Below are 19,910 nucleotides of genomic sequence, written 5' to 3' on the forward strand. Positions count from 1 at the left end.
AATGTGTTCAACAATGTTCACAAACAGACAGGGACACGTTTCAAAGTCATACGAATAATCGATAGACCAACGTGTGGTGGATGCTAGGCGCTTTGTGAAACAGGTTTTATATGAATTTGCCCTCCCCCTCCTCCTAGATCCAGGGCTGCTGCACAATCTGGCAGCTTGGGCGTGCCAGTAAACTTTTTTCCAGTAGCACTTAGCTGCTTCTTTTTTTTCTGTAGCCAGAAGCGGAAGAAGGTACTACTCAACTGCGCATGCGCATTATCCCACTCGTAACTGCTAAAACAAATTAAAGTTAACAGTTGTGACGTCATGCTCATCGGAGGCAATTTGTTGTTACGAAGCATTGCAAAGTCTTACTAAAGCCTTTGACACATTTTGCTGTTGGCAGACACTTGTATGAGCACTGTGTTCTGTTGCTGTATATGGTGCATTTCCTTTGCAATTTAAGTTTTATTTTAGTTTATACTCTCGTTCATGTTCTATGGGTGCAGTATTATTCTGCAGTAGCAGGATACAGCAATATCCTTTGTTAGAGTATTGGTTCTTACCAGTCAAAGTGACAAAAATTTAACTGAGAACAAACAAAATGAAATAATTCCCGGGTTTTTCCCGGATGAAAAAATTACCGGGTTTTTCCCGGATCTCCCGGTTGTCCCGGGTCGTAGACACCCTGGTCTCAACATTTAGGTCTCCAACTATACTAAGGTCAGTGCGACATGTTTGCCTAATTGACCTGGTAAGTCGATCAAGATACTATGACTTATCAGTATTTGATGAGCGACACATTCAAACAACTTTGCTTTTAGCAAATTTGAATGCTGGAGACATGCTGTGCATTAGAGCTACAAGATTCTGCGTTACCAGTGTGTGTTGTCTCCCCCCTATACTGATTATTTAAGGCTGAGATGGCTCATTGCTTTGTCCTTCAATTCTTGCTCTTTTCCCAGAATAACTTGCACTGCCCCCTCCCCCGCCCAAGAAAAATCTTTCTCACTCTATAACAAAATGTTAAGATATATTTAAGATATATGAAGTTCTCTTACAAAAATTTCTACAATGAGAATGGACAACTGCTTATAAATTTTGTTGAACTAACTCAACATATGCCATGTTTTTAAATTCAAAGCAGAAAGATATATTGTGTAAACCTTGAATGTCCTGGGAGTTTCCAAGTTTCTACACTACTTTATTTTGTGAGAAGGCACAAAAATCGGAAAGTAAGCATCTGAATATTGTCAACATATACAAGTTATTTTCCATCTTTGGATTTGGTTTTTGTTTAGTATATACTAATGTCTTAAATTTTGTTGTAAAATATTGTGTCAACCTTCCTCTGCACTTCATGAAGGTTGGTAATTCTTTTGTATGAAATGTTAGGATACATGTTTTTCATGTGTATCCAGTTTCTTGGCACGCTATGTACCTGGGCATTAGATCACCTTCCTTTGAGTGTTCCCCTATACAACCATTCGGGCAATGCATCCCAGTAAAGGGTATAGGATTCTTGACAACAGGTGTCTTTCAGCTTTACTCTGTTATATTGCTTTAGTTTCTACATCTTCTCATACCACAGCACATGAACCTTTATTATCAACGTATTTATACCACTTCCGGTATAATTTTGCAGCTCTATGTACAGAAGCAATGGAGCTTCAAAGAATCAAGTTTTAATTAAAAAATTAGAATTACTTTGACTGTTTCCCACTTGTCTTCCTGTGCCACATAGCTTGATTGCCAAGTGACAGACACTGAAGTTTTCCTGCAGTTTTCATGTATACAAACCATTCCTACAAACAGTACCACGTACAGTTCTTCTATATCTACATCTTCCCCCCAACTGTATTATTTGCATAAATTTATCATTTACAGATATTTCCAGAAACCTCGTAAGTACACCTTCTTGGAGTAGCTTGCATTTATCCAAGTATCTGCCAGTTCAGTTTCTTCAGCACCTCCATGACATTCTGATCAGTCAAACAAATCCTCTCTTTTCTGTATACATTCAATATCCTCTTTTAGTTCTATTTGGTAAAGCTCCCATATACAAGGTCAATCTTCTGAGATGAACTGTACTAGTGTTCCTGCTTAGTCAGACATCTGCTTTACCTATAACTGTAACCATATCTAAGTGGATAATATTACATTTCTGATCATAAATTTTAACAGCGAGTACTTGATTGTACTTCAGATAGTAAGCAAAATGGAAATGCCTTTTGGAAGTCAAGAATTCTGCATCCATCTGACTGCCTGGATCCATGGCTTTCAGGACATCCTTTCAGAAAAATGTGAGTTTACTGTTTTATGGATCACTTCTGTTACATATACATGTATGTGAAACAAGTCTCAATCTGAATACCAGCTGTCAAAACAAAAACCTGCTTTACTCTAAAAAAGACAAGTTGCCCTTTTCCAGCTTTTACATTTCAGACCAGTTAACTGCCACAGGCAAAATTCACTGCAAGATGCCTGAACACTGTACTGGCATTGTTCCTAATTTTTAAGAAATTTTATCCGCTGGTAGAAGCAAAGTTGACACTAGAGTTACATATCTTCAAAAGCAACACAGAACACTGTCAAAACATAATTTTGTTGAAAATTGGGTTGTTCAATGATTGCTAACTTTTTACTCTAATCATAACAAGACAATAGCAATTAACCTTGTCATATCTCAGATCATTACATTAACAATGATAATTCCCTTTTTTTTTGCCTTGGTGTATGGAGAAGAGCAACTTATGTCAGTCATTATGAACATCAAGATGTCTCATATTAAAATATCATGTTATACAACAATTACCTAGTTGACACTTGATGTTAATTTATCAAACCCATGTGTAAATGGGTGAGAAACACGTTTTAGTACTTACCTTAGGGAATTACATTTTAAGAATCACCAATGGACAAATGCATATGCAAAATTATCCCAGCTTATGAACAAATTAGTTCCTTCCTCAGGAAGGAAAGAGGGATCGGTTGGGAAGGTTCAAAACAAAGATCAGGTCACTCGGACTCCAGAATGAGGAGGACTCACCTGTTGTGAGGAAACTGTCAGCACTTGGGGAAAGGTAGGGCACTACATCTGCAACATTCTGATAGTTAACAAGTGACTGGCATTTATCTGGTGATTGCAGTAATACAGGCAAAGGGAGAATTAAATGGTTGGATTGTAAACTGAATTCTGTTCCCTTGATTATGGAACATGTATTTTTGTCATTATGAATTACTTATACATACAGGAGCTTTATCGGCCATACATTTACTTAACAGTCAGCGGTTCACCAGTTTTGTGGGTAGGAAAAACTTGAGCTGATTGCTGTTTCAAACTTTGTTTTATGCCAATACATCTGAACTGAAATATCATTGTCATCAATATACAATGTAGTGTATGAGAACAATATAATTAATTGGCAACATTGAAGAAATGTCTGCCAATATCTTCCTATATTTTACATCTTAAAACTCTGGTCCCTGGTTATTTTTTTCTGAACATTCCGCACTGAACAGTGGACAACTAACCAGGTGTTGCTTGCATTTTCAGCATTATTACCATGTTGTGTGAATTCAGCTTTTCACAAAACATATGAGCAATCAGATGATGATATAAAAGACAAGGCATATTAATGTGATTCATTCTAGTAGTGTGTCCTCCCTTCACCCATATGGGGTCATTTTAGGAATTTAAACCTGCAGTACAAAAGACCACAGTAAGGACAATAGCTGCATCAGATTCCATCCCTTAAGCTTCAACAACTCTGCAGTATATATCCAATTCTATATTTATTTTAAATATTTGAAGCTTGTTTATACTGGAATCATGTAACATTTGTTCCAAACAAAAATGTATCAAAATTGTTTTCTGTCAGGTGTAACAATCAGAAGATGATGCTACTCAAGTTCCAAAATATTTAGTGAGAGCTTCTTACAAAATATCATTGCAGTGAACAGTTTTCATTGATTAATGGCACTTAACAGGTATCATTACCTGCCTCTCAGTAAGGAACATCACTGCATAAATTAACAATATTATAATTATGTAACTATGAACTTCGTTTTGTTACATTCTATACAACAGTGCCACAACTCTGAAGAATAACTATTCAGTAAAAACATGTACATGAATTTAGCTTTCGTATTAAAATATTATACAAAAATATTTTCTGTTATTTGTCACTTAGTTTGCAGAAAATGTTCCTTCCCATATTTCATCTCTCTGTTTTGCTGCTAACCGTTTCTTCTCTGTAACAAGAAAAAGAATCTTCCTGTTAGCATTATCTATAATATATGTGTGCTTACATTATATAAATTTCAAGATACAGCACTCATATTCATTACCTCTGGCCTCCCTTAAAAGTCGTCTTTCAGCTTCACGCTCTTCTCTTGTAACATTTACTTTGACACCCAAGGCTCCAGTAACCAGACGTCGAGCCAGTGCAGCACACGTTTCTGGCCTTACTTTGTAAGGCTGAAGGAATTCTGCTGATCGCCGTGCCTTCATTCGTGATTCATGGCTTGCCTCTCTCAGTGGACGAGTTTTAACAAAGGGATGTTCTGCTGCCAAAACTTCAGCAGCTGTGAAAATTACAGCAAACTTAAAATAGTAACGGAACACAGGGCGATCACAGAAAGTGACATTACAAAGGTAGAATAAAGAAACAACTTTTAAGACATAACTGCCTTTTTCACTTCAAATAAAGAAAAAATAATTAGTTTAATTCTGGCAAGTGATGCTGTGTATCCAAAGGACATAAAAGTTCTTGTCCTAGACAGATTAACATTGTTTGAAACAATGATTAAAATGAAAGTTGATCTCTGATAAGTATTTAATTTTAAAGGGTTTAACATTACCAAATGTGATGTAATAGTAGCGTTCACTGTCAACTCAGTTTGGAAGGGGCGGTGGCAGAAATTTCCAACAAGGACAACCTAGGCAACACATACTGGGCAGTTTTACTCAAACTTTCACTACCAGAGCTGGTGTAGATAGTTAACTATTAACCAGACAGGTAACATACTTTACAGAAATGAGGTTCAGACTGTGCACTGCACGATTTGCATTGTTAGTAGTGTTTGTGCCTCAGTGTGCATTACAATTGCAGATAAACAACGAGGAGCTGGATAAGGTGAAGAGGGCTTTCCTCGCAAAACTGCTGTATCAAAACAACAGCAATATTACTGTTGCTCTTCATGAGTATCATGCATTGAAGGAATACATATTGGTCCTCTTTCTGCAATGAGTTTGAAGAACAGGATTAGGAAGTTTGAATAAACCGGCAATTTAGGAATCGCACCTGGGGGGGGGGGGGGGGGGGGGGGGGGGGGGGAATCCAACAGCCAATTGTGTCACAAATTGTTGAAGAAGTTTCTGTTGCCACTGCTGAGAGTGCTGGATGCAATTTGTGATCATCAGGCAGTGCATGAGCTATGTCATGACAGCTGAACATCCCATGGACCACCATTTAAAATAAAAAGTGCCGCAAACAACTCTGGAAGACCAATTACCTCAGTAGTTTGGTCCCTTAGGAATTCACACACACGCGCACACGCGCGCACACAAAAAACTGTGGAATGGCATCTCTAGTGCATTTCCAGGCAGTCTTAGATGCTGGTGGTCATCACACGAGTAATGATTCTAACATGGAATGTAAACATGAGCATCTCTAGTGCATTTCCAGGCAGTCTTAGATGCTGGTGGTCATCACATGAGTAATGATTCTAACATGGAATGTAAACATGAGCTGTAATTAACAAATGTTACCCTCTCATCTGAAAGTTAAAATGTGAACATTTCTATGGTTGATTCATTATTTCTCTTCCACCTGTCCTTACAAAGGTTTCCAACAAGTTTCATCGTCCTACAATTATTTGTTTTTCATGGGGGCTTCCTCAAGTAGTGAAAGTTTAATTACAACAACCTTGTGCATTAGTTGTGGGATAATGGACAGGGATTGTAGGAGTTACAGGTTAAATAGATTAGGTGGTGACACAACATGCTGGAGAATGGCTATTGCAAACTAACCTGTGAGTGATAATTTTCTTGAGTAGTTTTAGTTACATACACTAAAAAGTTTTTCACTGCACTGAGCAAATGCCGCGATTGAAATTACAATTTTTAGGTTCCATAGAGTCAAATGTTTAAGAAGAGTGAACTCTGATAATCTGCAAGCTGCTGACAAATATGTGGGTGGCTCTGATTTTGGTACATTGAAAAATATGCTTAGAAAAGTTCTAGCAAAATGTAAACAAAATGGAGTAAAAGAGACAGCTCACTAGATAGTAGAAGTGTTAGGTCATCAACACGCACAATAAAAATGATGAAAACTTTGCTAGCTTTGGGACAAATCAGGCCATGTGCATGCCACCCCCCCCCCCCCCGACACACACACACACACACACACACACACACACACACACACACACACACACACACACACACACACGCGGCAGCAGCGGTGGCAGCAGCAGCAGCAGCACTGTGTATGTTTGTAGATTGTTAAATGGTCCATTAGAAAGTTCTTGCTAGAAAGATTTTCAACCTTTTCTGTGTTCTTGTTGGTGACTGAACATTCTATACAAAGATTTGACTCCTTTACTCCAAATGACAAAATGTGAAAAATGGAGCACTCTAAAGAAGTGGCATATGTGCTTCCAAAAGACTGCAAGAAGGATGGTGGCAGGAGAGTAGTACAATTGTATATTTTAAGAGCGTAATTTTTTTTATTCAGCCACTGTGAGACTTTCCAAAGGAAAATATAGTGGACTTTCAAAGGAAAATATAGTGGCAGTAGAAATAGCTAAACAATTTTATTTAAAAAACGAAGAAATGTTTATTGCTACAACAGTCTTTCAAACAATCCAAAATCAACTGGCAATTAACAACTTATTAAAAACAGTATGGTGGATCTCTCATTGATGCATCTGCCTTTGTGGATATTTCTATCAACGGAAGCATCCATGCATGTCTCCAATTACTCACTCTAATTCATGACACCATAGATCTCCAACTAATTGTGAAGGAGAATTGGAATGAAGAGAGCAACGCAATAGCAATTTGAAGCTGTGATTTGATCTGTGAGGCATGTTCAATTACCCATTGTAGATTTTCAGTAATGAGACAAACCATGTCATTTTCCTAACAACTGGCACTATTTTGCAAGTAGTAAAACTGGTGAGGTCATTTGGACAGGCAGACTATCATACAATCCCATAACAGTGTAGCTATTGTTGACTCAAAAACAAAACATTATATATCAGAATATTCTGGTGGCTGCTGATGAATCCCCCCCCCCCCCCCAAAAAAATCATCTTAACCACTGCTATAGACAGGCATCAACACTATAAATATGGTACCCAAAGACTTGTCAAGGAGATATTAGTAATATCATTATTTTCTCTGTTTTGAAATTTTAGATCGACGGGTTTTGAGTACCAGTGAATTAATAACGAAATTGAGACAGGGGAAAATATCAAGATGGTGGCTATTTCTCATACATATAACATTTTGATAGACAGTTTAATCAAGGAACAAACTGTAGTGGTAGCCAATTGCCACTACTTACCAACAAATGCGCTGCTAAAAATTCCTAGTGCATGTGTATTATCCACCCACTTAATTTCAAAGCCACCATTTTTATAAGGAGAAAATATGGTGACAAGATCTTCCGTTTTAAATGCTGCTGGAAAATTATATATTTCAATAACATGAGAAAATTCATCACCAGGATCAAGAATAATTTCTGGCTTATTTTGGTAACCATTGTAATCAGACTTGGGCTTTTCAATTTTCACTGAGCCAACAGCATTTGTAATCTGTGGATCAAAAACAAAAGTAAGTATGTCACTTTTGTCAGAAAATTTAGAATTGTTAGTTTATAACTAAGCATTGTAAAAATAGTCAAAGAAATTGAAAATACAACAAATACAGCACTAAAAACACTAATCTTAACACGTCTTACCTAATGTTACTACCCCTTAGAAAATGCTCTAAACATGTGAGGAGGTTTAAAGTCATATAATGATAAAGTGTTTGAGCTTCTTACATGGTGAATACAAGGCTCAAAATAACTAAAAAAGAAGTATAAAATAAAGTCTGTAGAGGTGCATGTATGAGTGTGCGGGAGGGGTGGGTGAGGGTGGGTTTGGAGTTAACCGCACTTAACGGCTAGGTTATCAGCAGGGGAGTGAAACTCTTATGTGGGACTGCCCATAACATGATGTTTGTTTGCTGCCGGGCCACTTGGAGTGCTACAAGTTTATCAGTCAGTCATCTTGCTTTCCTATTTTCTTAGAACTGGTTTCACCACATTGTACTTCTGATTACAACTTCTTGTGTGTATTGCTCTCTTTTTGAACTGCTTTGTAAATATGTCACTCATATACTAATTGTGTTCTGCTTGCATTCGTAATATTGGGCGTGGGAAATGATTCCATATAAAACAGGAGCTGCTTTTGTTGCATTGTGTTCTGTGTATCTGTGTGTATTTGCTACTGCTTACATGCCTGTGTATCAACTGCTTAATTTAAATGCACTGTAAGTACACTGATTTTGTTCATCTTTAATTCTGTTTGCATCTACTTTTCATACTTCCTCGCAATTAATGGAAAACTCCATGTTAGCAGGTTTTGTCAGTATTGGTATTCAACTTTGTTAGATCCTGTCATAGATGCCAATGATTTTACATGTTATTAACAAGTACTATAAACAGTACATTTTAAAAGAAGTGAATGAAAATTTGGGTGGGACCCGTTAAATGTGAGAGTACAAAAACTGGATGAGAAGAGATGTAACATAGAATATGAATAATACACTTACAATGCAATTAAATTGAGCAGCTCAGATACAGATTTGTTAACAGTAACAAATAGACCCGAGTCCACAGAATACCATGAGACAAAACCAGCTTCTGTTTAGTGTGGAACAAAAACAAATATGGAATCATTTATCCCACCCAATATTATGGATGTAAGCACAAATTTAGCAGAATATGGAGCAAAATATCTACAATGCAATTCAAAGAGTGCAATACACATGCAATACACACAAGGAGCTTGTAATTAGGAACATTATTTCCACTTGATAACAGGCACAGGGTCAAAATTTCAATATTAGGTTTTACAGCTTAACACACTTTCCCACCAGACTCACCCATTTAAGCATAAGTGAAAAATATTATCATCTAGTACTCTTATGACACAGCCCAAGAATATAGATAGTTGTGCCTTATTTTCCCGAATTTAATGTCTACTGCCAACCCACTTTGAGCATTGTCAGTCCCTGTTTCCTTACCCTAACATGGGTCTTGCAGTACTATTATTCTGTAGTTCTATGGTCATCAGCACCCTTACACATATTAAAGGAAATGAATGTAGATAAAATAACTGACACAGTTGTCACACAGTGTGGAGGAAACCTATAAACACCATTCATTCACTCGCTCCCACCTCCTTCGCATCGATCCACACACTCAGTCTCTCTCACAAGCTAACAGAAAACAGAGATAGGAGAAAGAGGCTATATATGGGATTAAAACATAAGTAAAATGATAGAGGAGCTAAAAGTAAGACACAGGGAAATGTGACCAGATGACCACTTACGAAAAACATATATGAGCCTGTCATCTTGTTAATACATTAAGAACATCTCAAAATTTTAGGAAACAAGTTGGACATATCACAGATTCATAAAACTTTAACCGAATTCATTTGAATATCACTTAAAATAGACGCCAGACTTGTCAGCAAATCTGCCACTGTCTTCAGATTCTGAAAATAAAACACAGTATAATAAAATGTGATCTGTAGTCATTTGCACCACTGGAGGGTCCTCTGCCCAAGCAAGAAGCCACATGTCATAGGGCTGTGGCCTAGGGAAAACAAGTGGAGGACCTCGTCCTGTTTGCATGGCTGGAAGGAGACACACCATAGCCGCATTGTGGACTTTATTAGATGGAGCTTATTGTCTGCACTTCCAGCCATACATCTTCCCATCGATGCACGACTCTACATCAACAGTGAGACAATAGCCTGCAGGGGGATGGTACACTGAACTAAGTGAAGATTACAACACGCCTCTTTGGCTGTTACATCCACCCTTTCATTCCCCACAAAATCCATGTTTCCCCCATGGAGAAAGACACCTACTTCACCAGACTTTGTAATTGGAGAAGGGCATCATGAATATCCTGGACTACTACGTGGGCTGCATACCAGCAGTGCAGAGACTCAAGGCACTCAGGGAGTCTGAACAGATGAAGAATGTAGCAGGCATGGCACAAATCATCTGCTCCAGTGCCCTCAGGATTGTAGATAACCTGGCATTGAATACAGTGAACTCTGGAGGAAACCTCGAGGATACAACTGGGGAACACAACAGAGCTGTCAATGGAATCCCTATTTAGACCCAATCCTGAACATAGCCACATAGCTCTAGTGATAATTTGAAATTTCAAAATATCACACTTAAAACACAACCAGGAGCGCAGTCCCTCCTGTACGGCATGAAATTTAAAATTACTCTGGGCGACAATCAGTTAAAACTCCAGATTTGAACCTGTATGTGCCTGACACCAAGAGACTTCAACACAAGTCGCAAGTCGCCCAAATAGCCTCACTGCCCATGGAAGACTGGTAAGGAGGCGCTCCGTAGCTGGATGAGGAATGGTGTAATTGCTGGTGAAATGGGAGTGGAGAGCACTGCACACATACGACACAAAATGGGGAATTGCCGTTGGATGGTAAGAGGCGGTTCATCAGCCTCAGCACAGAGACTGGGTACGGGGTTGGGCCTTTAAGCACCCATGGACAGCCTGATCCCTTCATTGTTAACAGCGTCAATTATTTTCAGGTAAGGAAGCCTTGCTGACCTGTACACAGTGCACACATAATTCAGTCAAAATCACACAAGTACCCTACAAAACTAGAACAGATTTGCCCTCTCCACTCCCCAAGCTGTGGCTAAGACACTTCAAAATGCCCAGTGTCCTCTGGGCCCTTGCCTTCAGGTGTTGACAGTTTGGAATCAAAATTGAGGTCCAAAAACCACAGAGCACCATTAAAAAAGAAGAATGGTGTTCTACAAACACAATTCCAGTAAATTAAAAATGCAATGAGAGAGTGATTAAAATGAGCATGCAAGCATGCACGTACACACACACACACACACACACACACACACACACACACACACACACACACACACACACACACTTCTTTGCAGAAATGTAAAACCAGTCTTTGGAGCCCACTCCTCCAACCTCTTTAGTACAAGCTACGACTGATGAGTTGCTGCTCTGAGGAACACCATCCGCCTGCTTAAACTATTCAAGAAGTCACTAACTTGGTACCGAAAACAGCGCTTTGATAAAGACCAAATGAAAATGGGGCGATGGCCATGGAAGACCTACTGGTGTCGCTGCCATAGAATATTCTGTCTCCAAGTAGTGTCATATGCCTTAGTGATGCCAAAGAATATACACATACAATGTTGTTTGCGTAGGAAAGGCGGCAGCATAGCTGCCCCCACCAGCAGAGTCAGGTTGTCAACAGTGGATCAACATCCAATGAATCCACAGAGGCCACCTTCAGAACTCCTGGGTCTACAACATCCAGACCAAAGAATGCATAGCTATTCACTCCAAGGCCTTTCCTACACAGTTCGTTAAGGCAACGCTGCAGTCGCTACTGGAACACATTTGGTCCTTTCCTGCTGTATCGGATTTGGTCATGACTAGGCGCAATAACACAAGCCACAGACAGTGCTGACTCCTGCTCCCACATGGAGAATGGGCAGTTGTAGAACTTTGAACTGTTGGACTTGAAAGTCCAACTCACCCCTTTCCATGGTGGCAGAACAATGGATCCTGGCTGGCAGTGACAGCACTGATCACACACTTTTACTTGATCCCTGAGCAGAAGGTTTGGGAGGAGCAGAAGCTTGCGATCAGCTCATTGCCATTGGCTGCTGGGATGAGCCTGTCTTCTTTTACCAGATCCAGGAGCTTATAGCATATAAAAGAAATGAATGGATAATGGATTAATGTGCCACAGAAATGATATGATAATTTGTGGCAAGTGGCTGGAACGACAAGGTACACTCTCTTCACTTAGATTTGTAAATAAATTTTACAATCATTACACAAAACACAACATACAGTTCTACACTATTAATATCTTTACTATGGCTACTTACTGTTGGAGGTGCACAATACTGTTGGGTAGATAAAGTTGGCAATGAGCATAAATATTTTGAAGCAGCATGAAGTCAGCAGAATTCCACCGATCATAGAGAGGATAAGCTAAAATGCTCTGCTGTCTGGCCGATGTCTCCAGGAGTTTTTTGGAGACACCAGTTTCAACAACGCCACTATAGGTAACCAACTGCCTATATCGGAAATCCTCCAGACAGCTTCCCATGCTGTAGTTGTCAAGCAGAACAGTTGATGGAGTCCAGGAGAAATTGTCATGACCTTTTCTTGTTCTCCTTGAGGATGCATCAAGTGTTGGCCCTGCTAAGTGAGTCTGTGAGGTTTTCTGATGTTCTGATGTTGGGCAGCCAGATTACTGAACAGCACTCGTCAGTCCACCAAAGGACAGACAGTCTATATGACATGTCAGCAGCCTGGTGTACTACTCGCGTGATGTGGTCCACCCAATCTTGGGTGCTGTCAGAAAGTTCAAATACAGACAGCTGGTTGAACACAGTCCATTGGCTCTGCTGATCATCCATCGTGGCTGTATATTTTCAGGTAGAGCTTCATCCAGCAGGTGAAGTGGTCAATGGAACGAAAGTCATCTGTGACTTCCCACTGAGTCCACAAGGGCTAGAGAGCTAAAAGAGAAGTTGATGGATGAGAATGACCCAGTAGCACAGAAATGGGTGGGAGTTGTTGAGGATGTCATGAGGCTCTCCAAAACTTGACCCCTGGGGCAAGTACAGGTGGAACCCCACAATACATGATGGCCACTGAAGTCTTCCAGTAGCAGAAACTGTCGGGTAAGATCCATGAGAGCCTCAGAGTCTATTACATCTTCGGAGGTAAGAACAGTGTTCAAGTAAGCAGTGATCCTCTGATACACATGAATTTCAATTGCACCTGCTTGTAGGTCTGTAGCTAGGAGGAGAATAGCAGAGTAGTGTGTGTTATCTACTAACACAGTGACTCTTTCCCTGGCCCTATCCCAGTTGGGTCACCCTTGCAATTGAAGGTACAGTCCTGTAGTACAAGGGGTACCAGATGCCTTAAAATGTATTTCCACAAGCACAGAAGCACAGGGGGTGATCTTGTGCTAGGAGTTTCAATTCTTCCACATAGCGTGAACCCATTGATGTTCCACTATAGTATAGGAGCCATTTATCACAGGGGTAGCACTTTCACCCGATCTTTCTGATGGAGGGGTGGGGGGGTGGGGGAGCCCACAGTGGGTGGAGGTTTGGTCTCAGCGCAAGATGAGTGCCCCAGTCCGACATCAAGGTCCATCGGATCTGAAGATTAATCACGAGAGATTCAGAGTAACATCGACATAGTCAGACTACTTACTTCCCGCCACTGTCAGTGGCAGATTATTTGCCTCTGACTTCATTTTTTTGCTTGGGAATGCTTGAAAGACACAACTACTGAAATGGTGGGATTGGCAACATTGCATTGCAACATCAACCTTCTGATGTTCTGAGGGGAGGTATGAGTTTCTAAGTAACTGCTGCAACACAAGTTCATTGATTAACACAGGTACTAGTGCTGACACTAGTGACCTCTATTGGTGTTAAGAATTGGCTGTTTAAGAACAGAAGCAAAGTAGTGAACGTGGGGGAGGGGGCAGCATGGCCTTTTACACCTTTCTGGCCTCCTCATACAGGATGTGCTTTGTTCTTGTACCTTCCGTTCTTCAAGATTTACGCTGCAATCCCTACACCAGACAGGGTGATCCCTGGAGTAGTTCAAATGAGATGGACAAGCGACTCCTTCATGGGCTGTCTTACCACATTTGATGCAAACAAGTGGCTTCTCCTTTATGCCCAAGAGTACTATGCCCAAAGCACACAATGGGTACAGCACAAACTGCCACACACCTGCGAAACCTGCCTTGATGTGCTCTGGAAGTTTCATGCTGTTAAAAGTGAGTATAAATGAGTATGACTTAACCCTGATTGCCATCTACCCTTTTCATTACATTTTGGGTAAAAAATGTCTTCTTGGGCCCATTCGGGTTTATGTTCATCTTTGGGAAGATGAACCAGATCCCTGCACCAAACACTTCTACGGTCATTCAAGGTGATAAGGTGCTCAGTCTTGCTGGCAAATCCCCCAACACTTTTGGTGTTCTGCATGTTTCGTCACTTTTTGGGAACTTGAGATTTCGACCAAGTGTCCCATTTCGCAACCGCTTAAGAGATTTCAATTCATCTGCAATCCCCTCTACATCCCTTCGAATTTGAAAAGGCAAGACATTTTCAACCTGCCATCTTTGCTTTTAACTAATAAACACATTCTAACTAATAAGCATGTATTTTGTTACTATGTACACCAGAGTTCTAAAACATTCCTGAGTCTGGATGAACCACTAGATAAGACCTCTTATTAGATTTGGTGTTAATCCACCAGTTCTGAGGGGGATGGAGGAAGAGGAGAGGGGGGGGAGCAAATATCGAGTGTTTCACCTCAGCCTCACAAGCAGCTAGGGCTGTAAGGGTCCACCCAGACAGAGCTCCAATTGCCTGAGTAAGAATTATACAACTGACATGCAGCAGTTTCCTCAGAGGCTACCTGCTTATGATTGTTCTACCTCAACAGCCCTACATCTCCTAGCAAGCAGCACACCTCGAAATCCAGGTACTTTTTTTATATAGGTTTTTACCCTCCTTGCAATCTCGGTGGCCAAGCCAAGATCCCTATTCCCTGTGACACACACACCGTTCCACCATCAAACCACACATTGGTTGCTGAAGCATGCCCAGTATTTACTGTAACAGAGGACTAACGGCACTTACCAGTCCCCAGCTCAGGAGCATCAATGTTGCCCAACCCCTACCCAGCAAATGAATGCTGAGACCCTGAGGATTTTGTAGAAGTGCTGCATCCAATGTCTACAGGAAAAGATAAGGGCTGGGGTTCTAAAATCTAGCAAAGATGCAAAAACCCAACCACAACTATAATTACAAGTATAGTATTCACAGCTTGGTGATAAACCGAATCACACTGTCTGTACACCATTCGAGCTGGAGGGAGGGGAGGGAGCGGCGGCAGCAGTAGGTGGGGGGAGGGGAGGGCACAAGGAAGGGGATGTGGTCAACTAATAAATGTATCATGTTTGCTTACAAACTGATTTCAATAAAACAATCGCATCAGACTGGAACTGGTTCAACGGACTGTATTATGTACATCCATCGTGTATTGCCCAAGTTTCCATGACAGAAGGTACTGATATGGCTTCAACGTGAGAGAATTTGTTACCTTTCATAACAGAATTTGATAGTTACAGACAGTTAATATTAGCAGTTTCTTATAATGTAGAAATAAAGAAACCGCTGCTGTTCAAATGAGAGGTTTTGCTGCCTGCAGGCATCTGAATATTGTACATTTCTCTGAAACCTTTCTCCTCCAGAATTCCACACCAATCCAAAAACTAACCTTAACAATGTACTATCCTGTAAAAGAAAACAATGAGTGTGTACTCTGAGTATTACGTCGTGGTAATGTTATCAACTTAGCATTTTCTGTAGTAAGTGCTTTGCTATGTGAAAATCAGCAGGGCAGTGTCAATAAAACATAACATGAACAAAGATCATGAATGGTTCACGAGCTTAGCTTGAAAGGTGTCCAAATACATATCGCAAAATATTAAAAAGGAGGATCTAACAGGTAAAATATTTTGTAGACTATTTGGTATGCATCAGATGCACAAATTTGTTGTAGGATCAGATAATCAACCACTTCAGTTGTGAATAGTTTTACAGGTTCAAAACAATGACCGCTCTTGCGTAATTATAAGCCCATCTTCAACTGCACAAGAGTGGTGGTGTGTGTGGCCGCAGCACACTCTGCGGGCAGGTGACTGCCACATGTGAAGATAGCTTCACATGCAGTGGTCACATGCCCACAGCCTGGTGTTCACAACGTACAGCGGCCAAGCACCGAAGGGCTTTTAACTGGTCATGTTTTTGAACCAGTAAAACTATTTACGCTGGAGCAGTTACTTATCTGATTTCAATAAGAAGCTCAGCTGCAGATGTCCTACCTCCCAATTCTTATACAAATTTATTATCATAGCAATATGGATGTAGGCTGCAGAAGTTACACCATGATGAAGAGCTCTGCAAAGGATACAGTAGTACGATGAGCTGTTCTGGTCTGAAGATGAAGACAATCATGATGACGATGAAGACTACTACTACTACTATTACTATGCAGACACTATAATGTGGTTGTTTTGCTCTATGGTTGCTTAACATACTGCTAGCAGTCGAGCCTGTATCACCGCTCTTACAGCTCTACCAACTGTTATCAAATGCCTTGTGTATATTATACTATGTTTTGTGTTGTGCGTTACTTGTTCTCTCATTTTGAAGTGAGTGAAGACACTACTCTAGTTTTATCATGGGGTTCGAGTACGGCTCCTGTGACCCCTAAAAGGAAAGGGTCGTTTGTAATAAGAAGTGGTGCTCATAAAATGCTGTGCAACGTGCTGGAGTGTTGTGAGGTGAAAAATAAGTGCAAAAAGCTCTTACACCCTTTCACTCAGGCCCTTATAGGAGCTGCCAGTTAGACTGGCAAAGTTTACGGACCCTGGACAGGAACAGGAAATTTAGCAGTTCTCATTGTGGTGAATCACGTCAGACTTCTGAGAAGAAAAGGTCAGTTTCAGTTCTAATTTGTACTGTACAAGTATCTAGTTGTTATATTCATCAATGCTTCCACCTAGGCACCTTCAGGTTGAATTATTTTACTTTTATTTTGTTTCTCTCTGAAGAGATACAATAATATTGATGAAGTTCATGACTTCCATAAATTAGTAACAAGAAATTCATCACACAGTTCTACAAGATAAAGAAAATATTACCCATCATGTCAGAACGTCTTTTGCTGCTGCACGAGATGATATACTGGTGATGGGACATTCTCCCTTAAAGTACCTAAGCCGACTGGACTGTGTGTAGGTCCATATTTAACAAAAGAAATTGTTACCATAATGTGGTGATAGTGCTCTGGCCGTCACATTTCCTTGTGCTAATCAAGACCATTAGACATTTTTTATCTCTGAGAGTCATGGATCAATAGCAACCCAAACTTGTGCCACACCAGACACACTGCACCATGCACAAATGCATGCCGCTGAGCAGCGCAGAATGGTGCTTAGCAGTGCAGAATGGAGCTTAGTACTCGTAGGTGCATAGCAATGTTTTGATGCACATGCGTGCAGTTCAACAACAATGGAAAATGAGAAATGCCATCCCAACAGAGAAACAAAACATTTCCTCTGATGTGCTGACACTACACAAAACTTATTCTTTGTTGTGCAGAGGGGACACTTCCTAGCTTAACAACTGCACTGGCCACTGATGGCAGAAATCAAAAGATGTCATGGGTGTTATGGCAAGGAGATGTGCCTCCAGAAGAATGACAATGGCAAGTGTTCGATCAAAAACTGTATTTGTCAGGCAAGAGAAGCTAAATATCTAGGTGAAATGGACACAAGGAGATTATCATGGGCAAATTATTTCTCGTAATTTCCAGAAAGTATACTTGAAGATGGTGCTCCTGAATCTGCTGCCCAATTTTTTTGTCACTGTCATGGACTCTTGTTGTAGGCAGGTGGACATAATACCTCAATATATTACCCAAGGCTGTTTATAATCGACTGGGGGGGGGATAGGAGAGAGGGAGGTGAAGAGGGAGGGAAGGGAGGGGGGAAGGGAGGGGGGAAGGAGAGGAGGATAAAACACAATGAAAACGTTAAAAAGGCTGGCCTATATGCTCTAGCAAAGGCAGGCAAACGTAATGAAAAGAATCATGCTGTCGATGATATGCATAAGAGTGTAGATCACACTGTGCTTCATCTGCCACTATAGAAGTGTGACCTGAATGCGGAATTGGCATGGAGAAGATTAAACATTATATACGGGAAGCACTATTTCTGATGAGACGTCTGCAATAAACCCCCAGACAGCATCTTTCATTCTATTACTGCAAATGACTGGGAAGAGTGTTGTAGAAAAAAAGCAAGAGGTGGAGCATATTAAAGGAGGTGCGACAGTGTCATAAAAGTAGCATTTGGTGACACGATGATAAATGCTAATGACTAATGATCTTACAACGACACGGTGGAATAGAGGTTTCATCTCGCACAGGCACGGCCTGAACGAACTGTCCTGTACTGACACAGTCAAAAGTGATTAATGCAAGTCATCAAACATTTTTCATGCAACCTGTAAACAGTTAATTGATCATCTTGACTGTCAAATATCTGTAATTGGTCTTCTACCAAACATTTAGTTTGCCTATAATTTCATATTGTTCATGATAACTAATATGTGCATTTTTAGCAATGTATATCTTTGCCAAACATGTCTAGTAATACAACAGTTGTAGTTTCCATTAAACAACACATTTTGGTTTTCATTATCACCATCCATGAGACCTGCTATCGTAGAAGCAAGTAAAAGGGGTGTTGGCAGGTTGCCTTGCGAGAGGAGAGTGGGGCAGATAGTGACAACGAGCTTTAGACTACCATAGATACTACACATAATTCAAACAATTTTGTTGGGATGATGATGATGATGATGATGATGATAATAATAAATTTGTAATTGTAATCACTAGGTATTTAGTTGAATTTACATATCACGTAATCGAAATTTAGCGAATTTCTTTTAGTACTCATGTGAATAACTTCACACTTTTCTTTATTCAGGATCAACTACCACTTTTCGCACCATACAGATATCTTACCTAAACCATTTTCCAATTCGTTTTGGTCATCTGAAGACTTTACAAGATGGTAAATGACAGCATCATCTGCAAACAATCTAAGATGGCTACTGATATTGTCTCCTATGTCGTTAATATAGATCAGACACAATAGAGGGCCTATAACACTTTCTTGGGGAACTCCAGATATTACTTCTGTTTTACTCAATGACTTCCTGTCTATTACTACGAACTGTGACCTTTCTGACAGGAAATTGCGAATCCAGTCACACAACTGAGGCGATATTCTGTAGGCAAGCAGTTTGGTTAGAAAACACTTGTGAGGGACAGTGTTGAAAGCCTTCTGGAAATCTAAAAATATGGAATCAATTTGACAACCACTGTCAATAGCACTCATTAATTCACGAGTATAAAGAGCTAGTTGTGTTTCGCAAGAATGATATTTTCTGAATCCGTGCTGACTACGTGTCAATAAATCGTTTTCTTTGAGGCACTTCATAATGTTCGAACACAATATATGTTCCAAAACCCTACTGCCAATCGACATTAGTTATATGGGCCTCAGCGGATTACTTATATTTCCCTTTTTGTATATTAGTGTGACTTGAGCAATTTTCCAGTCTTTAGGTATGGATCTTTCTATGAGCGAGCAGTTGTATATAATAGCTAAATATGGAGCTATTGTATCAGCATACTCTGAGAGGAACCTGACTGGTATACAATCTGGACGAAGGCCTTGGCATTATTAAGTGATTTGAACTGCTTTGTTTCACTGAGGACATCTACTATGTTTCTCATCTTCGCAGTTGTTCTTGATTGGAATTCAGGAATATTTATTTCACCGTCTTTGGTGAAAGAGTTTCAGAAAACCGTGTTTAATAGCTCTGCTTTAGGGGAACTGTCATCAGTGACTTTCACTTTTGTTATCGCGCAGTGAAGGTATTAATTGTGTCTTGCCACTGGTGTAATTTACGTACGACCAGAATC

The 19,910-nt window shown here is 40.1% G+C and overlaps 1 protein-coding gene across 1 annotated transcript in view; it reads right to left on the reverse strand.

Annotated features, from left to right (window-relative positions):
• Positions 1-3,895: 3,895 nt before the first annotated feature.
• The window catches only part of LOC126365985 (uncharacterized), a gene marked incomplete at its 5' end in the record, with an annotated part of 48,916 nt that continues 32,901 nt past the window's right edge, over positions 3,896-19,910 (reverse strand). The window contains 3 exons of the mRNA XM_050008798.1: positions 3,896-4,242; positions 4,339-4,575; positions 7,563-7,812. Of these exons, the coding sequence (XP_049864755.1) occupies positions 4,178-4,242; positions 4,339-4,575; positions 7,563-7,812 (552 nt within the window). The remainder of the gene's footprint in view (positions 4,243-4,338; positions 4,576-7,562; positions 7,813-19,910) is intronic.

The sequence above is a fragment of the Schistocerca gregaria genome, chromosome 4 (assembly GCF_023897955.1).
Source record: "Schistocerca gregaria isolate iqSchGreg1 chromosome 4, iqSchGreg1.2, whole genome shotgun sequence".
Classification (NCBI taxonomy): domain Eukaryota; kingdom Metazoa; phylum Arthropoda; class Insecta; order Orthoptera; family Acrididae; genus Schistocerca; species Schistocerca gregaria.